General features: G+C 50.6%; 2 protein-coding genes across 9 annotated transcripts in view; one reads left to right on the forward strand and one right to left on the reverse strand.

The window, feature by feature from the left end:
* The window catches only part of Clcn1 (chloride voltage-gated channel 1), a 34,529-nt gene extending 25,908 nt beyond the window's left edge, over positions 1–8,621 (forward strand). For 5 of the 7 annotated variants that reach the window (XM_087207609.1, XM_087207612.1, XM_087207608.1 and 2 more), the window contains 8 exons: positions 15–148; positions 1,983–2,227; positions 2,592–2,706; positions 2,965–3,044; positions 3,253–3,291; positions 6,304–6,408; positions 6,490–6,576; positions 7,130–8,621. In XM_087207609.1, coding sequence (XP_087063735.1) covers positions 15–148; positions 1,983–2,227; positions 2,592–2,706; positions 2,965–3,044; positions 3,253–3,291; positions 6,304–6,408; positions 6,490–6,576; positions 7,130–7,504 — 1,180 coding nt within the window. In that variant the 3' untranslated portion in view covers positions 7,505–8,621. Of the gene's footprint in view, positions 1–14; positions 149–1,982; positions 2,228–2,591; positions 2,707–2,964; positions 3,045–3,252; positions 3,292–6,303; positions 6,409–6,489; positions 6,577–7,001 lie in introns of those variants that run through there. The other 2 variants (XM_087207611.1, XR_015449901.1) reach the window with 2 other exon arrangements.
* A 504-nt stretch (positions 8,622–9,125) lies between these two features.
* On the reverse strand, positions 9,126–17,675 carry Fam131b (family with sequence similarity 131 member B). Of its 2 annotated transcripts, XR_002388084.2 has the most exons (8): positions 17,546–17,675; positions 15,211–15,320; positions 14,837–14,872; positions 14,437–14,530; positions 13,957–14,154; positions 12,371–12,514; positions 10,373–12,191; positions 9,126–9,592 (listed from the first exon to the last, which is right to left on the reverse strand). XR_002388084.2 is itself a non-coding variant. In XM_013078012.3 (7 exons), the coding sequence occupies exons 1-7, from the start codon at positions 17,571–17,573 to the stop codon at positions 11,719–11,721; spliced, it is 1,083 nt and encodes a 360-aa protein (XP_012933466.2). In that variant the 5' UTR covers positions 17,574–17,675; the 3' UTR covers positions 9,126–11,718. The 2 variants fall into 2 exon arrangements, 1 of the variants encoding a protein (XP_012933466.2); XM_013078012.3 differs by having other exon boundaries at positions 9,126–12,191.
* Positions 17,676–22,914: the final 5,239 nt, after the last annotated feature.

Raw genomic sequence — 22,914 nt, forward strand, 5'->3', positions numbered from 1 at the left:
TTCTCCTTCCATAGCAAATTTACAATCTTTGTTGAGGACATCATGGTACGCGATGTGAAGTTTGTTTCAGCTTCATGCACATATGGGGAACTGCAAAACCTGCTCCAGGCCACCACAGTCAAGACTTTACCACTGGTTGATTCAAAAGGTCAGTGGGAAGGAAGGAAATGGATTCCTGAGCTGCTGATCTCAACAGGGGTTCCATAGAAGTGGAGGACACTGGTGTGGGCTTGTCTTTAGGGACCAACCAACCTACTATGGGAGGCCCATTGTATACTCCTCAGGGACATTATGTTCCTTAAGGAAGGAAAAATGCAGATATATCACGTGTACAAGAAAACAGTTAAAAATCTAACCAAAGAAAGACAATTGATTGTCAATACTGAAGGCAGCTGTGTTCATAAAGTCACCATGAATGTGGAGTTACTGGACACTGTAATAAACAGTTACTTCTAGGGGAAATACAGGGACCAAGCCTCTTATCACACCATTTTCATCAACTAGTCAATACATAATCTCATTTATGTGTGTTTCTTTCTAAAATGCCTTCTTCCGTAGATACTGCTGATGTGTTAACATGGAGCTCACAGCCAGCAGCACATAATCATGCCTGAATGGAGCTCACCTACCATACATATTTTCTCAGTGAGGTCCAGCACAGCCTCCATATGCTCAGGAACACCAGGCAGCCCTTCAGAATTACATTTGGGGCTGTTTTAATCAGCAAAAGCATGAACACAAAACACAAAGATGTGAAAAGCCTAGCATTAAACAGGCTGCAAAAAGAACTCTCTTTTACAGTACTCAAGCTGAAATGAGAGGGCTGGGCACTGTTTTGTTCCATTCCAGCTGGGAACACAAGCATCAGGCAATTCAACTTTTTTGTCGCTTTGCACATATCTGTGAATTACAGCAAAGGCACCTCTGGTATTGATTTTGGGTTCCAAATGTATATTTTGATGAGTAGATGAGTTCACAAATAGGGAATGCATAAGGAGGGCAAGCTGTAAATCTCATGGCCCTTGACTACTTAACTAAATCACACCTGTTCTCAATGCCCAACTTAAAGAAGACAAGAAACTGTTCCCTATGTAGGAGTGGATGATTTGAGTAAAGGATGATTCCACATTTCTCTCTCTCTCTCTTCATCCTTCCTGCCCACCTCTGGCACTTCATACTGCTTTTTATTATTTCTTACTGTGCTTTGTACATGTATTGTCTTGTTTCCATCACAAAACTGAGTATTCCTTGAAGGTAGAAACAATAACTTCTATATTTCCAGAGTGTTTTGTTCTAAGTATTTACTGGATAGTCAATAAATACTTCTAGCCAGGTGTAGTGTGCATGCCTGTACTCGGGAGGGTGATGCGGGAGGATGGCTGTGAGTTTGTGTCCAGCCTGAGACACATTGTGAGTTGAAGTCCAGGCTGAACTACATAGTGAGACCCTGTATCACATACATACATACATACATACATACTTCTCTAGTGTTTGAATTCGTGCAATAGATAAAAATCACGTAGCGTTATTTGGAGGCATTCAGATTGCCAGTTCTGATATCAGATATTCAGAGCATCCAAAATTTTCTAATTTTATTAACTCAAATATTTCCTCTAAGCTCAGACACCTTCTAAGTACCTTCTACAATGCCTTTTTGCTGGCATTCCTTGTTTCATTCTATGTGGACAGCATTGATCAGCGTATTTTAATATCAAGGTCTTCCATTGCCTGTATAAGGGCAGTGTCCAAGTAAGTACACTTCAGCATCAATTAGTATGCTACCAGTTGGGTCTACAAGTGCTCAATGGGTGAAATAAAAGAGCCAGTGAGGTTAACCCTGAAGGATTTTTGAAATGCTTTTCGGGGAACAAGAGGGCAAACTCTGGAAAAGGGAGGCGCTCTGGGGTTCGCTGCCCCGGCAGATCATTCGGAGCATGGCAGGGTGTGGGCAGGGTTTCGGCTGAGCGTGGATCTCCTCCCAGATTCCAGGATCCTGCTGGGGTCCGTGGAGCGCTCCGAGTTGCAGTCCCTCCTGCAGCGCCACCTGTGTCCGGAGCGGAGGTTGCGGGCAGCCCGGGACCTGGCGCTGAAGTTGTCCGAGCTGCCCTACGATGGCAAGGCACGGCTAGCGGGGGACGGGCTCCTGGGCGGCGCGCCAAGGGGTCGGCCAGAGTCCTTCGCCTTTGTGGATGAGGATGAAGATGAGGACCTGTCCAGCAAGACCGAGGTGACCAAGCCGGGAAGGACCAGGGAGCCCGAGCGAGAGGGAAAAGGAAAGAAAGGCATCGGCAGGGGGCGCCATCGCCATCAGCGTTTGGTGGTGGCTGGGTTGGGCTGCGTCAGGTGCAAGGGAAGTAGGAAGAGGGAAGGGACATTCGGACAAGTGAAAAAGACACAATTCTGGATTGGGTGCTGGAGAGACTAGTGTCTCTGAGTTAAGGAGATAACGTCAAGATGTGTATTTATGAGAATTCAAAAGGATCTAGGGATTCTGAGCCCGGGAGGAATAGAGTTAGGATGCCAACTGGTAAGGGAGTGAAGCGTGAAGAAACCTCTTTCCCGACACCAAGGATTTCTGCTGTTTCTTTCAGCTGCCGCCTCCTCCTCCTCCTCTTCCACCCTTTCCTAGTGTTACCCCATCTTTTGAGGAGCCCAATGGACCCCTGCCTGGCCACAAACAGTCACCCGAAGCCCCAGAACCTGCAGGTGAAGACCTCCTTGCACGCCCCTTCACTCATGCCTTGGAGGTTACCTCTGCACCACCTCTGCCCACGTATGAGGCTACGGGGTGGCTGGAGCAGCCTGCATTGGCTGATTCTCCATATTTCTGTCCCAGGGAATGGGAGCAGGGGTAGTGGAGAGGTGTCCCTGGGCTTGAGGCACCTGGGAAGTGCAGTTCTGTAAGGGACACTGGGGAGTTCCTGGCCACTCTCTCCATCTGGTCACTTCCACCACTCCTTTCAGGTCAAAGATCCTCTATCTTTCAGTGCCTGCTGCACTGCTTGCTGGGCCGAGCTCGACCAGCAAAGAAGAAAACAACCCAGGTGAGAGATGATGTGCTTGGAGAAGGACGGGGGAAGGGCTCATCTCTTAGAGATGAGAAATCATGGTCTCTAATCCGGAGAGCAGAGATCCTACCAAGAATGAGGTCTTGGGAAGAAGGCTCCTATGGTCCCGGCCAGAGAGAGATGAGAATGTAGCTAGCTTGGGAGAAAGGGGAAAAAAACTTTGTCTTGTGTCTTTCTTCTCTAGGATTCGACGGACTTAGTGGATAACATGTTACCTGAAGAGGTAAGTAAGAGAAAGAGCACCTGGGATGATTTGTTCTATCCCATGAAGGTATTGCTATTTTTCCCCTTCTTTCTCTATTGTGTTATTTTAAGAATAAAAGATAGGTGGGAAAGTACTCTGCAGGGTTGGAAAAAGGCAAGGCTATGGAGAAAGTGGCAGGCATATGATGGGACACACTGTGTTCTCAGAAGGACAGAATCCTTGCAGAAGGGAACAATTCTGAACTTCATGTGTAGACGGGACCATCATGCCCTAGACCTGGAAGTGGATGATCCAGACCAGGCAGAGGCTATTCAAGCAGGATGGCATTTACCTGGGGTGAAATAACCAGGGCCAGCACTAAACCCTAACAATGGAGAGAATCGCATCAAAACTCTTAGCAGGGAAACTTCCCTGGTGGAGGTTACTACACTGGGCCCATCAGGCCCTGGGACAGGGGACCACTGGAAAATGTCTGTGCTGAGGCTGCAGAGGACTATAAATGGGAGGAAAATAATGACAGACTCATGAGGACAGATCCCTCTTTCTTAATAGAAGTCATTCTCAAATCCACAAGAGAAAAGTGAAATCCTGAGTATGCTTGGATGTGAGGCATGGACAGAATATGGAGCAGTGATCAGAAGGAAGTGATCAGTTATCAGAAGCGGTGATCAAGGATCCTGACCAGAACAGGCCCCAGGGGTCATAGAGGAACAGAGAAAATCCATTAGCAACTATTACATGTATTAAAGGGAATGCAAATTGGCTTCGAAGATAGAGCTTTTGAAGTATGTAGCTGACAAAAAAGCTATGGTGGATACTATTTTTAAAGAAACATCTTCTTGGACATCTAGAATAAATGTGCGCTGAAGATTTGAAATGCTACAAGCTCCGAGGAGGGGCTTGGAGTAGAAAAGAAGGAAAGGAAGGAAGAAATGAAACTTCCTCCCTTGCCACCGCTTCATAAATGACTTATGGAAGACCCAGATAGATGGTCCCATGGGGGGAAAAAAGAGCCTTTTCTTCTGCTACAAGCAGAAATCAGATGAACCATACTACAATAGAGTAGTTCCTTGTTTAGTAGCCAATGTCTATTTTATTTAACATGCACCAAAAAGCATGAAAAGCAGTTAATTTATTAGTGTGGAGCTCCTTGCTGCATGTTCCTTGGTTCTTTGTGTCATTGATAGAACATTTCAATCAAGACACAAAGTGCAGCCAGGTATAAAAAGAAGATAAATTATATATTTCTATATAAGGAAGACTTTATGATGCTACCAACTCCCATGTGACCCATGGAGCTATTTTGAAAGGATAAGACCTAATAGGACTCAAAATTCGGGATATTTTGAGCACAGTCCTCAGATCAGATCAGATGACAACTTGATGTCAACCAAGATGTTGATACTGACAAAAACAGTATGGGGAGTAGCATGGAAAGAAGTCATCATTGAAAGAATTTCTCCCAAAGTCTTTGCTATGGTTTGTTTAATTCTGCATATTCTGTTTAGAGCATCCACAGTTAGAACTCTGGTTTCTAATGGGTGCTGAGCCTTTTACAAGATCCAACAACAGCATCTTTCTCCCCTTGGACAAGCTGAGGCTGAACCCAGAACATGGTTAGCCCACAAGGCCAGACACCCAGTTCCACCAGTCATGGCCTGTGGAGTCCTGGGCAGACTCTATAACACAGTGTGCCTCTGCTTCCTCATCTGTAAAATGAAGATGAAGGTAGAGTTGTTGGGAAGCTTCAGTGAGCTAAGACATGTAAAGCAGAGTAATGCTTTGTATAAAGGGAGAGCTTGGTAAATGTTCACTGAAATTGCTGCTGCTGCTGCTGCTGCTGCTGCTGTTGCTCCTAGGGAAAGAGCAAGAATGGAAGCTGAGAGGTCAGAATGGTTGTATAACGGACCAACCCATACACACAAAGTCCCTCAGTGACATACCTCCCAAGGAGTCATCTGTCCTGTGCTAATACCTGGTGAATCCCTGCGTGAACCATTAGTCAGAAGGATGAGAGTTTAGAGGAGGTATGATGGGGTCCAGAAATATCAGGAAAGGACAGATGGAGGGATCCTTCTGTGGATTACACTCCTGATCCTAGAAGGAGGGGACAGACTTTGTTCATATTTTCTGAACCTTAAAGGTATAAAACAGGATAAACTGGAAAAGTAAATACACAAAGTACTACATCATTCAGAAGGTGCTAACCAGAGAACAATTTTAGAAAATCTTAGACTCAGTTATGAAAGCCAGAGGCATAAGGGCTTCTTTGGAATCTTGGGAGTCTCCCTTTGCATATCTGGAGTCAGACAACAGCTGGCCTATGTGCCTTAATGCTTCCATCATAGACAGAGACAAAAACAAACCTCAAATGGTTTTGCTGAAGTCAACTAAGTCATGTGATCCAGTAAGTCTGCTCAAATCAACAACGGTTCCCTGAGATCTATTTTCAAAGAGGTGGCAGTGCAGGTTTCTTCTAATGCCAAGCACCCTCAGGAAGTCACTTCCTGTGAGCAGAGGTAAGGCCAGTGCCATACAGGGTTGAGGTTGAGTGTGACCAGTGCCATTTCTGAGAAGGAAAGACTTGCAAAGTACATAGGAATTTAAAGAAGGGGGAAAACATGTCCAACTGGGGCATCTGGAAAGTCACCCAATCGGGGAATAGAACAGGCACAGGAAGTCAAGGTAGAGAGAACAACAAAGACAAAAGGAAAGACCAGAAAGTAGTCTGGTTTAACAGGAGAAGTGGGTCCCAGGAGTCAAGGAAAATAAGGCTGGAAGGGTAAGATGGAAATAAATGCTTGGGGGCCCAAGAGTGGAAGACTTGGGGAAAGAGGGGGCCATATTCTGGGTGCCCTGAGGGTGAAGATGGATTTGGGGTCTGATGAGGGAGGACAGGGCAGCGTCATCCTCTGGGAAGAAGGGTAGCACTCTGGTCAGGAGGATCTGTGATGGGTGCGTTTGGTTAGAAGCCAGGCGTCTGAGGTTAGGAAGGCCCTGATACTGGTGACCTTCCCATCCGCCCCACAGATCGAGGCCTGGGAGCAGGAGCAGCTGAGCCAGCCTGTCTGTTTTGATTGCTGCTGCATCGACCCATCTCCCTTCCAGCTAGTGGAGCAGACCACCCTGCACAAGGTGAGCTTTGCTGGCTGCTGAGGGCTGCAGGGAGGGCCAGGGAGGCATAGGGCGTATACTGACCGGTGCTCTCCCCATCAGACACACACGCTCTTCTCGCTCCTTGGCCTCCATCTCGCCTATGTGACCAACATGGGGAAACTCAGGGGCGTCCTGGCGCTGGAGGAGGTAACAAGGATAGGTCCCAGTTGAGCAGAGGAGGAGGGATGGGCCCAGGACAAGAGGGAGGCGTGGGAAGGGATATGTTCCCCTCTGTGTTTCTTACGTGGAGTTTGGGGGAGGTGGGGACAGGAAGTGACAGGTGGAGACGGCAATGCCTGTCAGGGCCACAGTCCTGAAGGGGACACAGGTTTTCATCCCACATGGGATGCTGTGTGGTCCTCAACAGATGGCACAGGTTCAGAAGCGGGGTTCGGGGTGAGTCACCGAAGTGTGCTGTTGGAGGACAGGTAGGGCTGAGGAGGGCATTAGGAGGGAAGGGGTCCACGGGCTGCCTGACAGGCACTGCTGGGCAGGCAGGCGGAAGTTTCCGTCACAGCCGTGCTCTTCTTTCTGTCTCCTTCCTTTGACCGTTTTCTGTTGTCTCTCTCCAGTGCTCCCTTTCTTGCCTCTTTCCCATTCCTCTTTTCCTTTTTCTTTCTTGTCTGTTCTTTCTCTCTCCGCCCCCATATCTTTTCTCTTCCGCATTTTGTACCTCTTTCCTTCTCTCACCCCTCCCCAGCTACAGAAAGCTATCGAGGGTCACACCCAATCTGGGGTGCAGCTCCGCCCTCCCCTTGCCAGCTTCCGGAACACAAATACCTCTCTGAAGAGCCCGGGTGGCCCACCCCCTCCTGAAGATGGCTGGAGCCTGCCTGAGGATACTGCAGGCCCCCCTGGAACAGGGGACCTGACTCCTGCCTCCCCAGAGACACCAGTGCCACCCCCATCCCTACATCCCCCTCAGCCCCTGGCCCCAGCCAAGGCAGGGTGTGAAACGGAGGAGCTGGAGTTAGTGGAGAGCCCAGAGCCGGAAGAGGAGCTGGCTGACATCCTGCAGGGTCCCAGTTTGCGATCCACTGATGAAGAGGAGGATGAGGATGAACTGATTCTTTGACCAACCCTGGACCCTGCTCATAAAGACCGCTGTTCAGAGGCCCACAACACAGGATGGAATTGTGTGGGACTGGGGTCCTACAGTTGGGGTAGTTGCGCCTCCCAGGAATTTTTTAATGTGATAAGAATAATCTTGAAGGAGGAGTCAGAATTTAAGGAAGGAAGAGTTTCAGTCAGTTATTTAGACAGCTTCCCCATCCCCAGGCAGGCAGGTGGTTCCAACCCTCGAAGGGGCCCTGATAGTCTGTGGGGCCTCCTGGGTTTTCCTGCTGTGTGGCTGGGGTACTCACCTCCCCTCATGCCCAGTTGCCCTATGCTCTTGTCCCAGTGTCTTCCTGCCCTTGCCTGTCCTTCAGTTCCTAAAGGGGGCAGCTGGGAGAGGCCCAGAATGACAGTGGCCTGAAATGACAGTGGAAGGGGAGATGGGACCACCTCCAGGCCCTGTGGACTGGCCACCCAGGAATATGTCTCCAGACCATCCACACCTGCTTCTCTGGGAGCCCCCAGCCTCGCACTCCAGCCCACAGCCTATTCCCAGGTCCTATCCTGGCTGCTACTACCATTGCCAGACCAGGGGCATTTAAGGCCAACCACATCCCCCTCCTCTGTGCCCTGCTTCAAGCCATGAGATGTGGATACAAAGACTACCAAGGGCAGCTGCCTGGCAAAGAAAAGTTTGCCAAAGCCTCTGTGTGGAAGAGGCAGGTGTCTTATTGCCAAACAGTCATGGCCCCACGGTATCCTCTCACTCCCCGTGGCAGACAGGCCTCCTATTTCACATCACTCTCCCCATTTCCAGGTGACACCCTAGCAATGCATTTGCCTCTCCCAATGCTGTGATTGATCTGTCCTGCCAAGGGTCACTGTGCCCTAGAGCTGCTCCAGTGCCAACCCCTGTTCATGAGATCCTCTGGTTCTTCCAGACTGGAGACTCAGAGGGGCACCCTCAAGGTCACAGGCATTTCCAGTGCTTCCCATCCTTGGGGCAGTTCCATCCTTACCCTCCCCAAAAGGCAGCAGGTTGTGGTGCATGGCATTCACCTGCCTTCCCTACAAAGAGGCACCAGGGACTCTGAGCATCCAGAAGCCCTGGCTCCACACTCTGTGCCTTATTTACTTCTGCTGTCCCACCTTCTCTTTGCCGTTCTCCTCCCCTGTGCCCAGCTCCTCTATCCCCCCAAATAAGACACTCACACTCAGAGGATGCCACCACATTCTGTTTAGTGTCACTGAACATAGCCTCTGGCCCTCCCCAGCATCACATCTCTTCCACCTCCCCAGGCCAAGAGAGACAGATGCTGAGGCCTGGGGAAGGAGGTTGACAGTGGGCATCAAGCCCATGCCCATGTGTATATAATCTATAGGATTTATATATATTTATATACAATTCTCTCTGTAATATATGTCATAGAATCTCTCTTGGGCCTGGGTGGGGGATATCACATTAGGAAAACATGCGAAGACTGGCCATAAATATGGGCCATTCCTCAGACCTGGAAGAGGGGATGTGGGGTGTATAGGTGGGGGCAGAGACAATGGCAAACTCACTCCCCAAGATCCTCTCCTCAAGACAAGGATAAGGAAGGTGGGGGTGGTCGAGAGTCAATAGAAAGGGAGGAATGGAAGGTTTGGATTTTCATTTAATAAAGTCAATTGAAAATGAAAGTGCACCCCCCATCATTTAGCAAGAGCAGTTTCATTCACAAGAATATAAAACAGCCCTGCTCCAGAGCTGCTGTAAAACGTGCTGCACAGCCTTTCACCCCAAAAGAAAAGCAACCCTTCCCCCCCACAGCTTCCTCCTGCACATGCCCCCCCCACCCCCCACCCCCCAAAATAGGCTAAAAGCAAGCCCCATGCACCCTGCCCCAGAACCAGAGGCAGTCCCTCTGCCAGAGCACACAGCTGCCCACCAGCACCGCCGTCTTCCTCTTCAGTGGGGCAGGGCTCCTGGCTAAAGGCAGACAGCCCTGACTCTGCCCGCAGGGATGTGCCAGCACCTTTGCCACACCAAGTCTCTGCTCCTGCGTGACCCCGACTAGGTGCCTTCTGATCTTTAGCCACCTCTCATCAGGGACCATTTGGCTTTCTTGGGAAAGGGAGGGAGGAAGGAAAGAAAGCTGTTTTAGTCTACCTTTCCCCACTCCCCAGGGCCCTGAGCAAAAAGGAACTGTAATGAATGAAACCTACTCCCTGGATTGCAGTCCAGTGGGATCTAGGGGAAGAACTGGGGGCACTGGGGGGTTGAGAAAAAAGGGAGAAGGTGATGGTGTTGGTAGAGCGGGCTGGGCAAGGCGAGGAAACGGAGCCAGTGGCAGGAAGGCAGAGTAAGCATGCAAAATGCCAGGGGCCTGGGGCAGGAGTCTGGAGCCAGGGACAGCTGCCAGGTGGGCACACGGGCCCTTCCCAGACCTCCTGGAAGTAAGGTCTTGGTATGCTGAGTAATAACAGGTGAACAAACCCCGGCGGTATCTTCTCCCGTCCAGGCAGCGCTAGGTGAAGTCAGGGACTGTTCACCTCCCTTGGCTTGCCATGCCTACTCCTATGTCCTACAAGAGCCAGTCCCAGCGTTGCCAGCCTCCCCTCCCCCAGAACCAGATGCCTGCCCTGTGGCACCTCATGAGTGCCTGTGCATAGGGGAGTACGAACTTGATGAGGGGCAGGGTCACAAATGAACAGAAGCACCCCAACTCTCAACCTCATTCCAAAGCTGGGGGGTGGGGTTGCACCCAGGGTCCGGGGGAGGACAACAGTGCTCCCACGCTGGCAGAGGACCAAGTAGTAGGACCCCTGACAGAGCACAGGAGGACTCTGACCCTTGGAGCAGGAGCTTAAAGGAGCACAAGGAAGGGGGGAACTCAAACTCCACCTGTGCCAGGGGCTGGTGCCTCTGGAGTGGCAGGGGTGAGATGCTCCCCAGCTTTGTTCCAGTCCCCCTCTCCTGCCCCTCATAGGTGTGCTGCCTTCACTTGCTGCTCTGCGTGTCCACGGTCCACTCCAAACCCGAGTGGAATTGGTGTGCGTGGAGAAGCCTCCTGGCAAACCCATCCAGGAAGAACGCACTGGTTCCCCCCTCTTCCTCCAGCAGGTGGCCTGGGGACAGAGGCAGGACTCCTGGGAGGCCTCCTTGGGAGTCCTGGGAAGAGCTGATGAAGGGGCAGTAGAAGCCAGTGCCAACCCTGGCCTGTAGCCACCAGCCCAGCCCAGCCAGGGCAATGACAGCACCAGACTCCTCCCTCCACCTGGCTCAAACCTGAGTCCCCAAGAAGTTATAAAAATGTAGAAAAGGCAAAGAGAAAAGTGTAAACAGCTCCAGAGAATTAGGGTTGGGTAGGGGGAGACCCAGCCCTCATGCTCCCCCAACAGGCAGGGACACTGCCTCCCGGGTCAGTGTATCTGAGACTGGTGTCCCCTCACTCCCCTCAGGGCTGGGCTCCCGGAACAAGGGATGGAAGAAGGGAGGAAGGGGAGCCAGCGCTGGAGCAGCCAGCCCCAGGTGAGTGCTTTCTCCCATCCTTAGGATCCTCCTTTTAGCCACAGGACATTCAAGAGCCCAGAACAAGCAGCCATGTTTGTTCTTGGTCTCATCAGTGACCTTCTTGTCTTTGGGCAGACCTTGAGATAAAGACTCATGCTTGTGCACCCAGCTGCCAGGCCCACCTCCTGAGATCAGGAGCCAAATTCCCCATAGAGGGCAGACTGTCCATCCACCCGGACACAGATGTGCCCTTCAGGCCACTCCGCTGTGCCCCTTGAGCCACATCCAGTAGCCCCTGAGGTCTGCTCCCCACAGCCAGAGAAAACAGAGTCAGGAAAAGCAAGAGTGAAATGGAGAAAGGAGGCATTCAAACAGCACAGCCAAGGCTCCTGGAAGACGAAATCAGGGAGTGAAGAACTGAGATCCAGTCTCCAGCACGGTCGCTCTGCACTGCTGTACCCACAATGCACGTGGGCACAGACCCAGAGGTCCACTTCTGTAGCTCTTCTCCCACAGCCTCACCAGGTTCATAGCCATTCAGCGGCCAGGTCTCAATTCCGGACCTGTGGTTTCTAGATATGTCTAGATAAAACCCCTTTCTGGTCCTCCACTTGGCGGGCAAGGGCTGGAAACTCCCAGGTTCCCCGCTGTCTTCTGCCCGGCTCAGCTGTGCTGTGGGGCAAGGGAGGGTATGGGCTGCAGCCATGCCCCTCGGGTAGGCGTGGGGAGTGAGGAAGCTAGTTGTTGGCCTCGCCCTCCTCCTCATCAAAGGACTGCACACCTGAGGATGTGACATCAGACACCTTCCGGCTGAGAGCAGTGGACGCCTCAGGATCTTCTCGTGGGGAAAGTGACTCTAGGTCCCGGCATCCAGCATCCTCTTCCTCCTCAGGAGCCAGCCGCCTCTTCTCGTCCTCAGCAGGGCCTCTGGCCAGGTCCACCCCACTGCCCCCTGGTGCCCAGTCAGTGTCTCCTCCCAGCAAAGCCGGAGGCTCCTGAGCAGAGTACCCTGAAGCAGGCTGGGGAGGCCCCATGTCATGCAGACTGGGCTGTGAGTCATCAAATGCAGGGCCAAGATAGGATCCTGTGGCCGGAGAGGCAATGAGGGACTGGTCACTTGCTTCCCAGGCATCTGATGACCCCAGACAGTACATGCCCTGGGACACATAGGAGTGAGGCCATCCATCCATGGGGGCTTGGGCAAGGGCATCTGTAGAGAGAATTAGGAGGCCTGAGTATCATTCATGGGAACATCGCAGTACAATAGCACAGAGAAGAGAGGGTAAGACACAAGCACACGAATTAGGGGAACAAGAAAAGCCCTAGGAAAACAGATGAAGAGTGAGGGCTCCTCGGGCCCAGGGATTGGGTTCTGAAGCCATCACTCACCCTGACTCTCCATCAACTCCTGGTAGTTATCACTGTAGTTGCAGCCCAGTGGCTCCTGGGCAGAGTTGACACTCATGTCCTCACCATCCATGGACGACCAGGCCATAAGAGTGGCCTCAGAAATAGCAAACTGTTCCATGACACCTGCAGGAAGAAATAAAGTCACCACAAGATTCCTCAGGGACTCGTGCAGACATGGGGGGACTCCCAGTGCAGTGCTGGTCAGTAGGAACAGAATGCAGGCCTCCATGTCACTATGAATTTTCTAGGAACCACATTTAAGAAGATTAAAAAGAAACAAGTGAAATTAGTTTTAGTAACATATCTCAATATACATAAAAAGATTATCATTTCAGCATGTTAACAATATAAAGTTATTAATGAGATATTGTATAATGTTTAACTTATTCAGCCTATACTTTACAGGTACAGCAGATTTCCAACTGGACTAGCCACACTGCATGTTTTCCATGGCCACATGTGGCCAGTGGCTACTGTGTTGAACAGCCCAGCCTCTGTAGATGCTCCAAGCCAAGGAAAACATCACAGATGACTTCCTAGAAAGTCAGATATAGGATTCCTGGCAGAAAGCGTTGGGGGTCCTCTGCTGAGCTATCCTAAGGGATTAAAATTAGGGATTGGCGGAGCTTGTCTTTGGTGGTTTTTAGCAACTGAACCTTTAGGTGGTCAGGAGCAGAGGAATCCAGGGGGTAGTTTTCAAGACCAACAGAAAATCCCTGAGAGAGAATCTAGGGAATGTGGGTCCACAGTGATACAAAGCTGAAAGGCCATGGGATTGGAAGGAAAAGGGAGGACATGATGGTGGACAGGGGTACACTTTGGGGGTCCCTATGCTAGTCAAAGACAGGAGGAAGCTAAAGCCTACCCTGCTACTACCTTGCGCTATCACCCTACCCCTACATGTTTGTCTTCCATTCTTGCTGGTATTTCCTTCACCATCTATACCACAAACACAAAGATTCTTCCCTTCTCTTCCAGACCTGTCCCTTTTCCTTGGCATCAACTGATATTGCCACTAGGGCTCTGTCACCCTTGTAGGTACTCTATTTGTCTGCCATTGTACCTATACTGCTTTCCTCTTCTGTATACCACCATCTCCAAGCCAATTCCCTTGATTATCTAGTGGCTGTCACAAATAATGAGTTCAGTAAATGAATAGTTGACACCAAATATTGATGGGCAAAGGGTGGAAGAGATTCCCCAAAGCCTCTTTTACTTCCAGAAATGTAAGCAGAAGCAGAGCCTTTTAAAGCCCAAGGCCCCTACATTTCCTCCTATATTAAAGAAGTATAGAGATAGGATAATCTTGCAATGTAGAAGAGAGAGCACTTTTACATGGACCCACAAATCCTTAGCTTTTCTCATTTTCTGAGATTATAAGAAAAAATATATGTGAGGGCACTTACAGAATTAACAAGTCCAAATGCTTGCAAGTAGAGCAATTGGAATTGTTAGCCTCTGGCCAAGATATGCGTGGAGACAATCCTGTCACAGAGGAGCAGGGTGGAGGATCAGTTGCTGGCCATCCCCAAAATGTTTCTCTTGAGGGTTCAGGGTTCAAGTACCTGCTAGGAAACGCGCCTCCTTCTCGCCATCACTGAGGTCAGAATAGGCATCTGTATCCCTGCGCACCGCCTCATGGCTGTGTTGTGGCTGAATGGTTGGAGTCTTCCCCCAGCCCTGCCACTCAATCATGTGGGCCACTCGTCCTTGACCCATGGCAGTGGGCTTTGTCACATGGTCCTTCATGCTTCTTGAGATCCCTAAGGGGCCAGACATTGCCCACATCCTCCCGAATATCACACAATATCCATACCACACCCCCATCCCCACTGGAGTCTCACAGGATTCCATCCCATTGGCGCAAGTATCCCCCAGGACCCATTTAAGAGGGGTAGGCTTGAGGGCCAGAGGGGCTCGACAGAAAGGGCAGACAAGTCAGAGGTGTGGGGATGAGGGTCCTCATTAAGCCTGAGGAGCAGCGACAGGAGACCAGGAACCTGTAAGTATTCCACTGAATGTACCTCCCGGGTTGGGAGTCTCACCTGAGAATGATGACTTGGCCAGGGCCCCAATGCCGTAGGCGTTAGAGTTTCGCTTAAGCTTCGGAAGGATGGACGTGGTGTCTTCCATAGAAAGCTGGGATAAGGAATGTGAGAAGCGGGGCAGAGGGATAAGAAGGTAAAAGGTGACTTATATATGGGGAAGAGTCCATGGTTTCCAGGAAGGAGGATATGCACTGGGGCAGGTGACATGGAAAACCATTATCCTCAAGATTCCAAGGAGCCACAAGCCCCAACCACCCTTGAAGATTGGGGGGTAGGGGAAGCATGTGAGGGTTCACAGTGCTGCTGGAGCTGGGCAGCACTGTCCCATAGAGGGCCGGGAAGATGCAAGGAAGAGAAGTCAGGGTGGACCACAGAGGGCTGGGGCAGCTGCACTCACATTGATGCCATCCCAGGAGAAATCAGTTCGTGTTTGCTGTAGGAGACAGGAGAGGAAACGGTAGTCCAGGCATTTGAGGGGTGTGAGGAGTCTCACCTTCATCAGAGGGACTTCTAGGAGTGTGTAAAGTGAGGCAGGCCTTCCTGAGGTTGCCCCAGGGAAGCATGATGTCAGTGGGGAATGTTTACCATATATTTTCAGGAAAGCAGGGTGGAATGTTCTGTAAAAGTGTCAGTCTGAAGGAGGGTTTGGGACGTTGCCATGGAATTTAGAAAGAGAATCCAGAGATCGTGCGCTAGAGACTACGGGGCTTTGCTCTTGATGGTCTCTCCAAGGTCCTTTGGCACTGGGGTGTCGGAACTCACAGGACTCACCTCCGTAGAAGGCTGATGGAGGCTGCTCCCATGTAGTGAGCTGGTGCTGTCCATGTTGATTTGATCCACATCCTTCAGGCCCTTCCAGTCCACTGCAATCACCTCGTTCCCTGAAGTGGCCAGAATGTTAGTTGCTCACCTTCTTTTCCCTGGGTCCCTCTTTAGTCTTTTCCCATAGAATGCTGGGGCCATGTACTAGGACCAGCCCTTCCACAAGCCACCTATTGGGTCCATCAGTCACTCCTTCTAAGTCTCCATTTCCTGCTACATCTCTACTGTTCCCAAATTTTTGGTGAGAGAAATACCAATGCTGAACCAAAACATTCAGTTTTAGCTCAACCAAAAATAGCACACTCGTGGCCTTATTTGTTGTTGTTATTGACATGGAGAGTGATGGGGATCAGAGGCTGGGTTTTCACAGGAAAACAATTCTCCATTCTGTCTGGAGGAATCTTTGAGCATTTCTATGTAGAATCTGGGCTTTTCACCAATTAGTTCTACAAACAAGGGCAGAACTTTTCTAGGAGGACTCATCTCTGAATCTTCCCTTGAAGGAGAAGCTTTCATAAGAACCAGTGAGTGGGTCTGACAGGAAGATGTGGTGGGGATAGAGGGAAGAGGTAATGACAAGGACTTGAGTGTGTTCTCCCAGAAGCAGAGAGAGCAAAGACAAAGGAGGGTGACATGGAGACACTGCACCCAACAGTAGGAAGACAGCAGACAGATTCAAGAGGAGGGATGGAGGACAGTGGAAGGAGATGAGAAGAGTATGTAAAATAGGAATGAAAAGCAGAGGGATTCAAGCCCAGAAGACAATGGGTGGTGAACAGGGCTTGAGGGCTGACTGGGAAAGCAAGGGGCCAACGAGGGCGCCTCCTGGCCTGAGCACAGGGTGATACCTGCTGAAGTCTGGAGGAAGAGCTGCTCAGGTAAATGAAGCCAGATTCTAGCGTCAAATGGCTGCCTGAACCACCTGCCCTCACAGATCCTCCATGCACAGGAAGTTTCCTGACTCTGAGCTGAGGGTGCAGGACCCTTCTCCAAAGGGGGTGCGCGGAACCCAGTCTTGGGTATGAGGAGGCACTCAGCATGCAACAACATAGCTGGTGTAAGGAGGGCGACTGGTTCATGGGGTTGAGGCAGGTAGAGCCCCCTGTGAAGTTGGGGTCTTGGCGGGGGGGGGGGGTAGGTCAGCCCCGGCACTGCTGCTTGGCACAGAGGCGAGCTGCACATGCAGGCATAGACACTGGGAATGGGGCATGCGAGGAACTGTCTCTGGGAAGGCAGATGGGGAGGGCAGAATGGGAGAGAAGGGAGGGAGGGGAGATGGCCTTTGAGGAAGAAGCAGAGCTGAGTCAGAGGCTTGGGGGGCAGGGAGGGGGAGGGCAAGAGGAGAGGAGAGGTGGAGGGGGTCTCCATGGAAATTACTCGGGTCTCAGAGAAAGCAGGCTTTCAGAGAGCGAGTTTGTTTATAATAATAATACGAATTATTCTCCCAGCCTGAGGTCACTGGGGCGTGTAGGCGGGAGAAACTGGGAGTTGGGAAGGGGAAAATTGGGGGTTTCAGCAGAGGGCTGGATTAATTTGTTTAAACGTAGAGTGCAGTGGGTGTATGGGGTGGGAGATCAGGGAGCCGCAGAAACGCAGAGACTGAAGGGAGAGTACAGATTCCCAGGCGCCTCCTCCCTCCCCCAGCCCAAGGTAAATAAAGAGCTGCCCGGCCCCGCCCCGCCGTCCCCGCGGACAGGTGCAGACTTCCCGGGGCTCCTTGCCGGGGCCCCACCCTGCGGGAAGCAGGCTGCGACCCCTCCGGGCGCGCCGAGCCCGGCCTCCTTCTCCCCACGCCCTCCAGCTCGGTGCCTCCGCCCGAGCCCCGCTCCCAGCGGGCAGAAGCACCGGGCTCATCCCGCCCCCGCCCCGGAGGGAAACGCACGTGAACAAAGCGAACCGGGGGAGGCAAGATCGACGGGAAAAGGCAACCGGGTGGGGAAGGTGGGGGCAGAACACCCTGGGGGTCCGGAGGGGAAGCGAGGGGCCGAGCCTGGGGCGAGGAGGCGCCGGGGCCAGCGAGGGCCTGGCTGGAAGGATGGGGACGGTGGATGGAGACGCTGGGCGAGAGGGGACCAAGCCCGCGGGAGGGCTACGGGGGCCGGGGAAGAGCCGCGGGGAGCGCGGGAGGATGCGGGCGCCACGCGCCGACCCCGGGAAAGTGCGGGCGCCCGCAGGGCCAGGCGTGCGCCGCGCGGGGTCCCCCGGGACCCGGGCGCGTTGGGGGAGGGGGCGCGGCGACCCGGGCCCAGCCCCGCCCCGGCCCACGCCCAGCCGCGGTACCCACCCACAGTTCGCGAGCCGATGCAGCCCATGGCTCCGGGGGCCTCCGGGCCGCCGGCCCCTCACCGGCTCGGGGCGCGCGCCGGGGGCAGCACCGGGAGCCGCGCCGCCGCCCCAGCCGCTCTGCAGCGCCGCGGCTGTCTCCGCTCGGCTCCGCTCCCCCCGCCCCTCTCCATCCCTCCCCGCGGCAGCCTCCGTCGCCGCCGCCGCCGCCGCCGCCTGGCGCCCCCGCCCCGGTTGGGCTCGGCTGGGCTCGGCGAGCGGCTCCCGGGGAGGGGGCGGCCCGGGGATTGGCTACGCCTGGCGCCTCCCCGCCCCGCGCCCCGCCGCGCCCCGGGACTCCTAGCCTGCGGGGACCGGAGAGCGCCCGGCGTGAGTCCTCGGAGCCGGATTGGGAATCCAGGGTCCGCCCTTAGCTCCACCTGACAGCTTTGAGGGCTTCGGGGTGGCAATGTTCTAGAGCAAGTGGGGTGGGGGGAGAATAACGCGCGCCGAAGGGCCCTGGGAAACGGGCTCCGCAAACACTTGTTTTCTTCCTGGGCTGCATCTGGGACACACGCCGGAGCGTGACTGGATTGGATACGGCTTGGGCTGCTCGGCGTTTGGTGTGCGCTATTTTGTCTACCCAAACAGATCGTGAGGTCGTTGCCAGCGCACGGTATGCGATGCTGGCCTGGACGCTCTGGGATGCGTGTGGGGATGGCGCAGACCGTCAGGCCATCTCTGGCCCGACCGGAGGAGGGGGGTAATTCAATCACAGCCGTAGTGAAAGGAAATATTGGGCCGAGGCTGGCTAGCAGGCAGAGTTTTAAATCCGATTCAACTTTTCTTTGCTTGCTTTCCTTAGACAAACGACAGCCCCATGGATGTCACACAGCAGTAGAGGGACAGGAAGATTGGCTGGCCTCAGCCTAATGGGAAGAGAGTCAGGGAGACACCAGGGGCCCTTGGGTGGGAGAGTAGGCTCTGCATTGTCACAGCAGATGAGGAGTGGAGTAAAGAAAGGACCCTTGAGGAAGGGCCAGGAGCCCTTTTCTCCTGCCTCTACTCAGAAAACCCAGAGTGCGAGAAAGCAGGCCCCGTAAGCACCCATGAAGAGAAGCCAAAGCTAGGTGGCGCACGCCTATAGTCCCAGTGCTTGGGAAACTGAGGCAGAGGATCCCTCTGAGTTGGCAGCCAGTCCGGGTCACACAGTGAGTTCAAGGCCAGCCCGAAAAACATAGAAAAAACTTCTCAAAACAAACCAACCAACCTTGCAGCAAAAGCTAATCCAGGGTCTGTTTGCTCCTTGTAGATTTTATGTCCCTCTGGAGTTGGACAGGGAGAGGATAGTGGGCCAGGGGCCCCTGGTGTAAATTTATAAGGGAAAGGGCAAGTCTTTTGGATGCAACTTTGTAACATTAGGATTATGAATGGGGAACTACAGTCTACAGAATCCCAGTAAAGATAAGGGAGAAGTACTTTGCTTATTTTCTGATGATATAACAAAATATATTAGACCACGGAATTTTTAAATGTAGAAGTTTGTTTGGCTTAGGAGGGCTAGGGACTCGAAGAGCCCGGGCCAGCGTCTGCTCAGAGTCTGGTGAGAGTTTTCCTTCTTGCTGCACCGTAAGATGGGAAGGGCATTGTACGATGAGACAGAATAAACTTGCTAGCTCTAGGCTCTCCCTCTTATAAGGTTACTAATGCCATAATGGGGACATCCCCCTTATGATCTAATCTTAATTACCTATCCCCAAATACCCCACCTCCAAATACCTCCAAATACCATTCATTTGGCGATTGTTTCTGACACATGGATTTTTGGGGAAACTTTCAAACCATAGCAGATACTAATGATCTAATTACTAATAATCTAATCTGGGAAGTAGGACTATAGAGAGAGAACAGATCTTTAGTCTATTTGCATGAAAAAATAAACTCAGTTTCCATCTATAAAACCATGAGGGAGAACAGAGAATCATCACTATAGGCCTGCTTAGATTATAACAATCCAGTATAGTTTGTGACAGCAGAGAGAATTAGAAAGCTCTTTTCTTTTCCCCATATCTACTGATGTTGGTTGTACAAAAGAAATATCAAATGATTTCTATCCTCCTGGAGTGTACTGTCTAGCTGCAAAGGAAAGAAAACAGGGATGGTTAGAAAGAGGAGGAGGAAGAGGGAGAGGAGTAGTAGGAGGAGAACAGTCTTCACTACTACACAACTTCCCCAGACCTTATCACTTGAACAAAGAAAATATTTTTTTCATTCATTAATTTTATTGGTACATTTTAGGTATACAATATGCTGACATTGCTTGTCAGCCTTTTGGCTAAGATCAAGTGCACAGTATGCTGACATTCATTATTGGGAATTTGTACCTTTACATGGTATATCTTGGTTCTAATTTTTTCCCCATTCCCCTGCCCTCCCTTCAACCCCTCCACCCCACCCTATTTGTAAAGACTTTTTTTCCATTTTTTCCTTTTCTCATAGTTATTCCTTTCCCTTCTTTCCTTTCCCTTACCCCTCCCACTTCTCCTTCCCCTTTGGACCTTTTCTTCCTATTTCACATTATCTATTATACATGAACAAAGAAAATATTGATGGAAGAATGGCTGGGTATGGAGGTTGTAAACCAAATAGCTGTCACTGCTCATGCTTTTCCACATAAGCTGCTCTGGCCAGATAGTACCCCCTGAGTCATATGTATTTATGTTACTGCACACCCCATAGCATGGTCCAAACACAGACACCGGCCTTTTCTTTTGGTCCTCTTAGCACAGCTGCATAAGGCTGAGTCCCTCCAAATGGTTTACATCAAGTTAACATGAGGGACCCCAAGTCTTGCAGACCCTGTCCCAGCCGACAGTCTAGCCTGGTAGTAGAAAAGTAGGATATCATGGGCTCAGTCCTGTTCCCTCCTGCAGGATGCTGTTACTTCTCACCATTTAGGGACATTCTCCCAGTCTCCTTGCCACCTTCAAGCCACCAGAGTTCTGATAGGAACCGGGACAATATTTCTGTAGGACAATTTGACAGTACTGATAAACAAAGTCCTTAACATATGCATTGTTCTTGTGGTTGTTGCTAAATTGTGGTACAATCATTCCATGTATGGAAGTATTCTAAGGAAATAAAAACAATGTGGACAAAGATTTAACCTACAGCATGCATCAGCACTGATTATATCAGATCTGAGAAATAAATGAATTATAGAATATGTTTATAATAGAATAATATACGGCCATTAATAAAATTTTATAACTCAGAGGGGTATGGTGACACATTCCTTTAATCCTAGACATTTGAGGGGTGCGGAAGCAAAAGAAGGCCAGCCTGGGCAAGTTAGACAGATCCTATCTCAACAATAATAAAGAAAAAAGGGGATGGAGATATAGCTCAGTGGTCCTGTTTTCCATCCCCAGTATGGCAAAAATTAATGAATGATAGAATTTTATAACTGTTTACATTGAAAATTCTTCGTGCTATATTGTGATGTTATAAAGAAAAGCCTATCAGTTTTTATTCAAGACACGTACACATCCCTTCTACCTTTTCTCAGTCTTTCCATCCCCGTTAACTTAGGGCATTTCCTAAGGAAAGCTTATAAACATAAGTTCCAACCCCACGCATAGGTTACAGTTTGACTCAATGAAATCATATTAACCAGTCTAATTCTGACATCTAAAAATACAGGCCTTCTGCAGCATGCCTCAGTGTGGCCTTGGTCCTTTCTAACTGTCCCATCTGAGACCCAGGACCACAGTGAAATCCTCCCATCTTCTGTTGTTGCTGGGACCTGCTCCTGGGTCCCTGTGGGTAGCTCTTGGACAGCAGAAACCAGTCAAGTTCAGTGGCAGCACTGGTAATAACAGGGATTCTTGTCCAAGGATCCACACGGGGAACCCATAACCTTGGATGGGAGAAATTATATCTTTATATTCACCAACTTGTAACTGAAGTCCCCATTTACTTCAGTCATACACTCTAGACAGCAAACTATAGTGGTATTAGAGGTATGATATTGTGTTTTTATCACCAATAAAAATCACATATGCTTATATTACAAGACAGACGTTTTACAATGCCACTTGTGTTCATCACTGCTTTAAAATTATGGTAAATATTGAACCTGCCTCTAAATTTTTACTTTTTGAGTCAAGGTTTTGCTTTGTAGTTCAGGCTGCCCTTGAACTCACTATTGAAGCCCAGGATGGCCGCGAACTCTCAAGAGATCCTCCTGCCTCAGCCTCCCAGGTGCTGGGATTATAGATGTGCACTACCACATCCAGCCTTTAAATTTCTTATGTAATGCTTTTGTAATGAAGCAGATACACTACTGTATCACAGTTTTACAGTAACTTTTAATAGAATTGATTTCTTTTGTAATCATATGTACTTTATTTTACACATTTAATATTATTCTGAGAGGCAAATCAGATTGCCAACAGGGGCTAGGGGTCTTAAACAAGCTTAAAAACTCCTGAACTCTAAATACATATGTGGTAGAAGGGACAGTCTCTCATTCTTCAGGGGCCTAATCCTGTTACCAATCACAAATGCACCAACAGAGTCAGACACTTAGTGTTCCATTTGTAGCTGGTGGTCCCTCCCCTCAGTATGCAGGATGGAGAGACGATACTAACGCTTAGTTAGGAGGCAGAATTTCTTCATGTCCACCTCAATTCAACAGATAGCCCCAAACACAGCAGCTTTAATAACCTATCTCTTTGTTTTAATGGGAGACATTAAACAACAATTAAAAGCCTAGGAAAAGATCCATCTGAGAAGGGGAGGCTCAAAGTCCTAGAGAGGGGAAGATCTGTTCCTAAGGCAGCTGTGGAGAATGGGAGGAAGTGCAGAGAGAGAGGCTGGGCTTATGGTGATTCTCCTGCCTCAGCCTCCTGAGAACTGGGATTACAGGCGTCCACCACCGTGCCTGACTGTTTTATAGTACTGGGGATTGAACTCAGGATCTTTGCACTGAGCTTCATCCCCATCCCACTCCCCTTTTAAAATTCGTGTGTGTGACAAAATTTTGCTAACTTTCCCAGGCTGAACTTGTGATCCTCTTGCCCCCACCTCCCAGAGGGCTGGGAAAACAGTCGTATACCACCACCCCTGGCTTCTGTTACATTCTTGGTCCTTCTTTTTATTAATCCCTTGCAGGTGCTGGAAGGATGCATGTTTGGGGTTGGAAAGACAAAGAATTCTCATCTGTCTCCCAGAAGTAGGAGGCAAGATCACTACTAAGCGAGAATAAGAGAGATAGAGGAAAGTCAGAAAAATAGACAGTATACAAATATCACTCTGCTGCTGACAAAGTGATATATCTTGTGTGTGTGTGGTGGTGCTGAGGATTGAACCCAAGGCCGTGTGCCTGTG

Source organism: Heterocephalus glaber, unplaced genomic scaffold (genome assembly GCF_053883595.1).
Source record: "Heterocephalus glaber isolate CG9 unplaced genomic scaffold, H.glaber_assembly_v1.0 deba00000818, whole genome shotgun sequence".
NCBI classification, from domain to species: domain Eukaryota; kingdom Metazoa; phylum Chordata; class Mammalia; order Rodentia; family Bathyergidae; genus Heterocephalus; species Heterocephalus glaber.

Bases quoted from the DNA above. Each gene is read 5' to 3' on its own strand.
- Fam131b (XM_013078012.3), bottom strand. From the start codon at position 17,573: ATGGGCTGCATCGGCTCGCGAACTGTGG. The intron at 15,321-17,545 runs GTGGGTACCGCG...TGGCCACTTCAG, and splicing joins CATCGGCTCGCGAACTGTGG to GGAACGAGGTGATTGCAGTG. The intron at 12,515-13,956 runs GTACTTGAACCC...TTCTTCCTGCAG, and splicing joins GGAGGCGCGTTTCCTAGCAG to GTGTCATGGAACAGTTTGCT.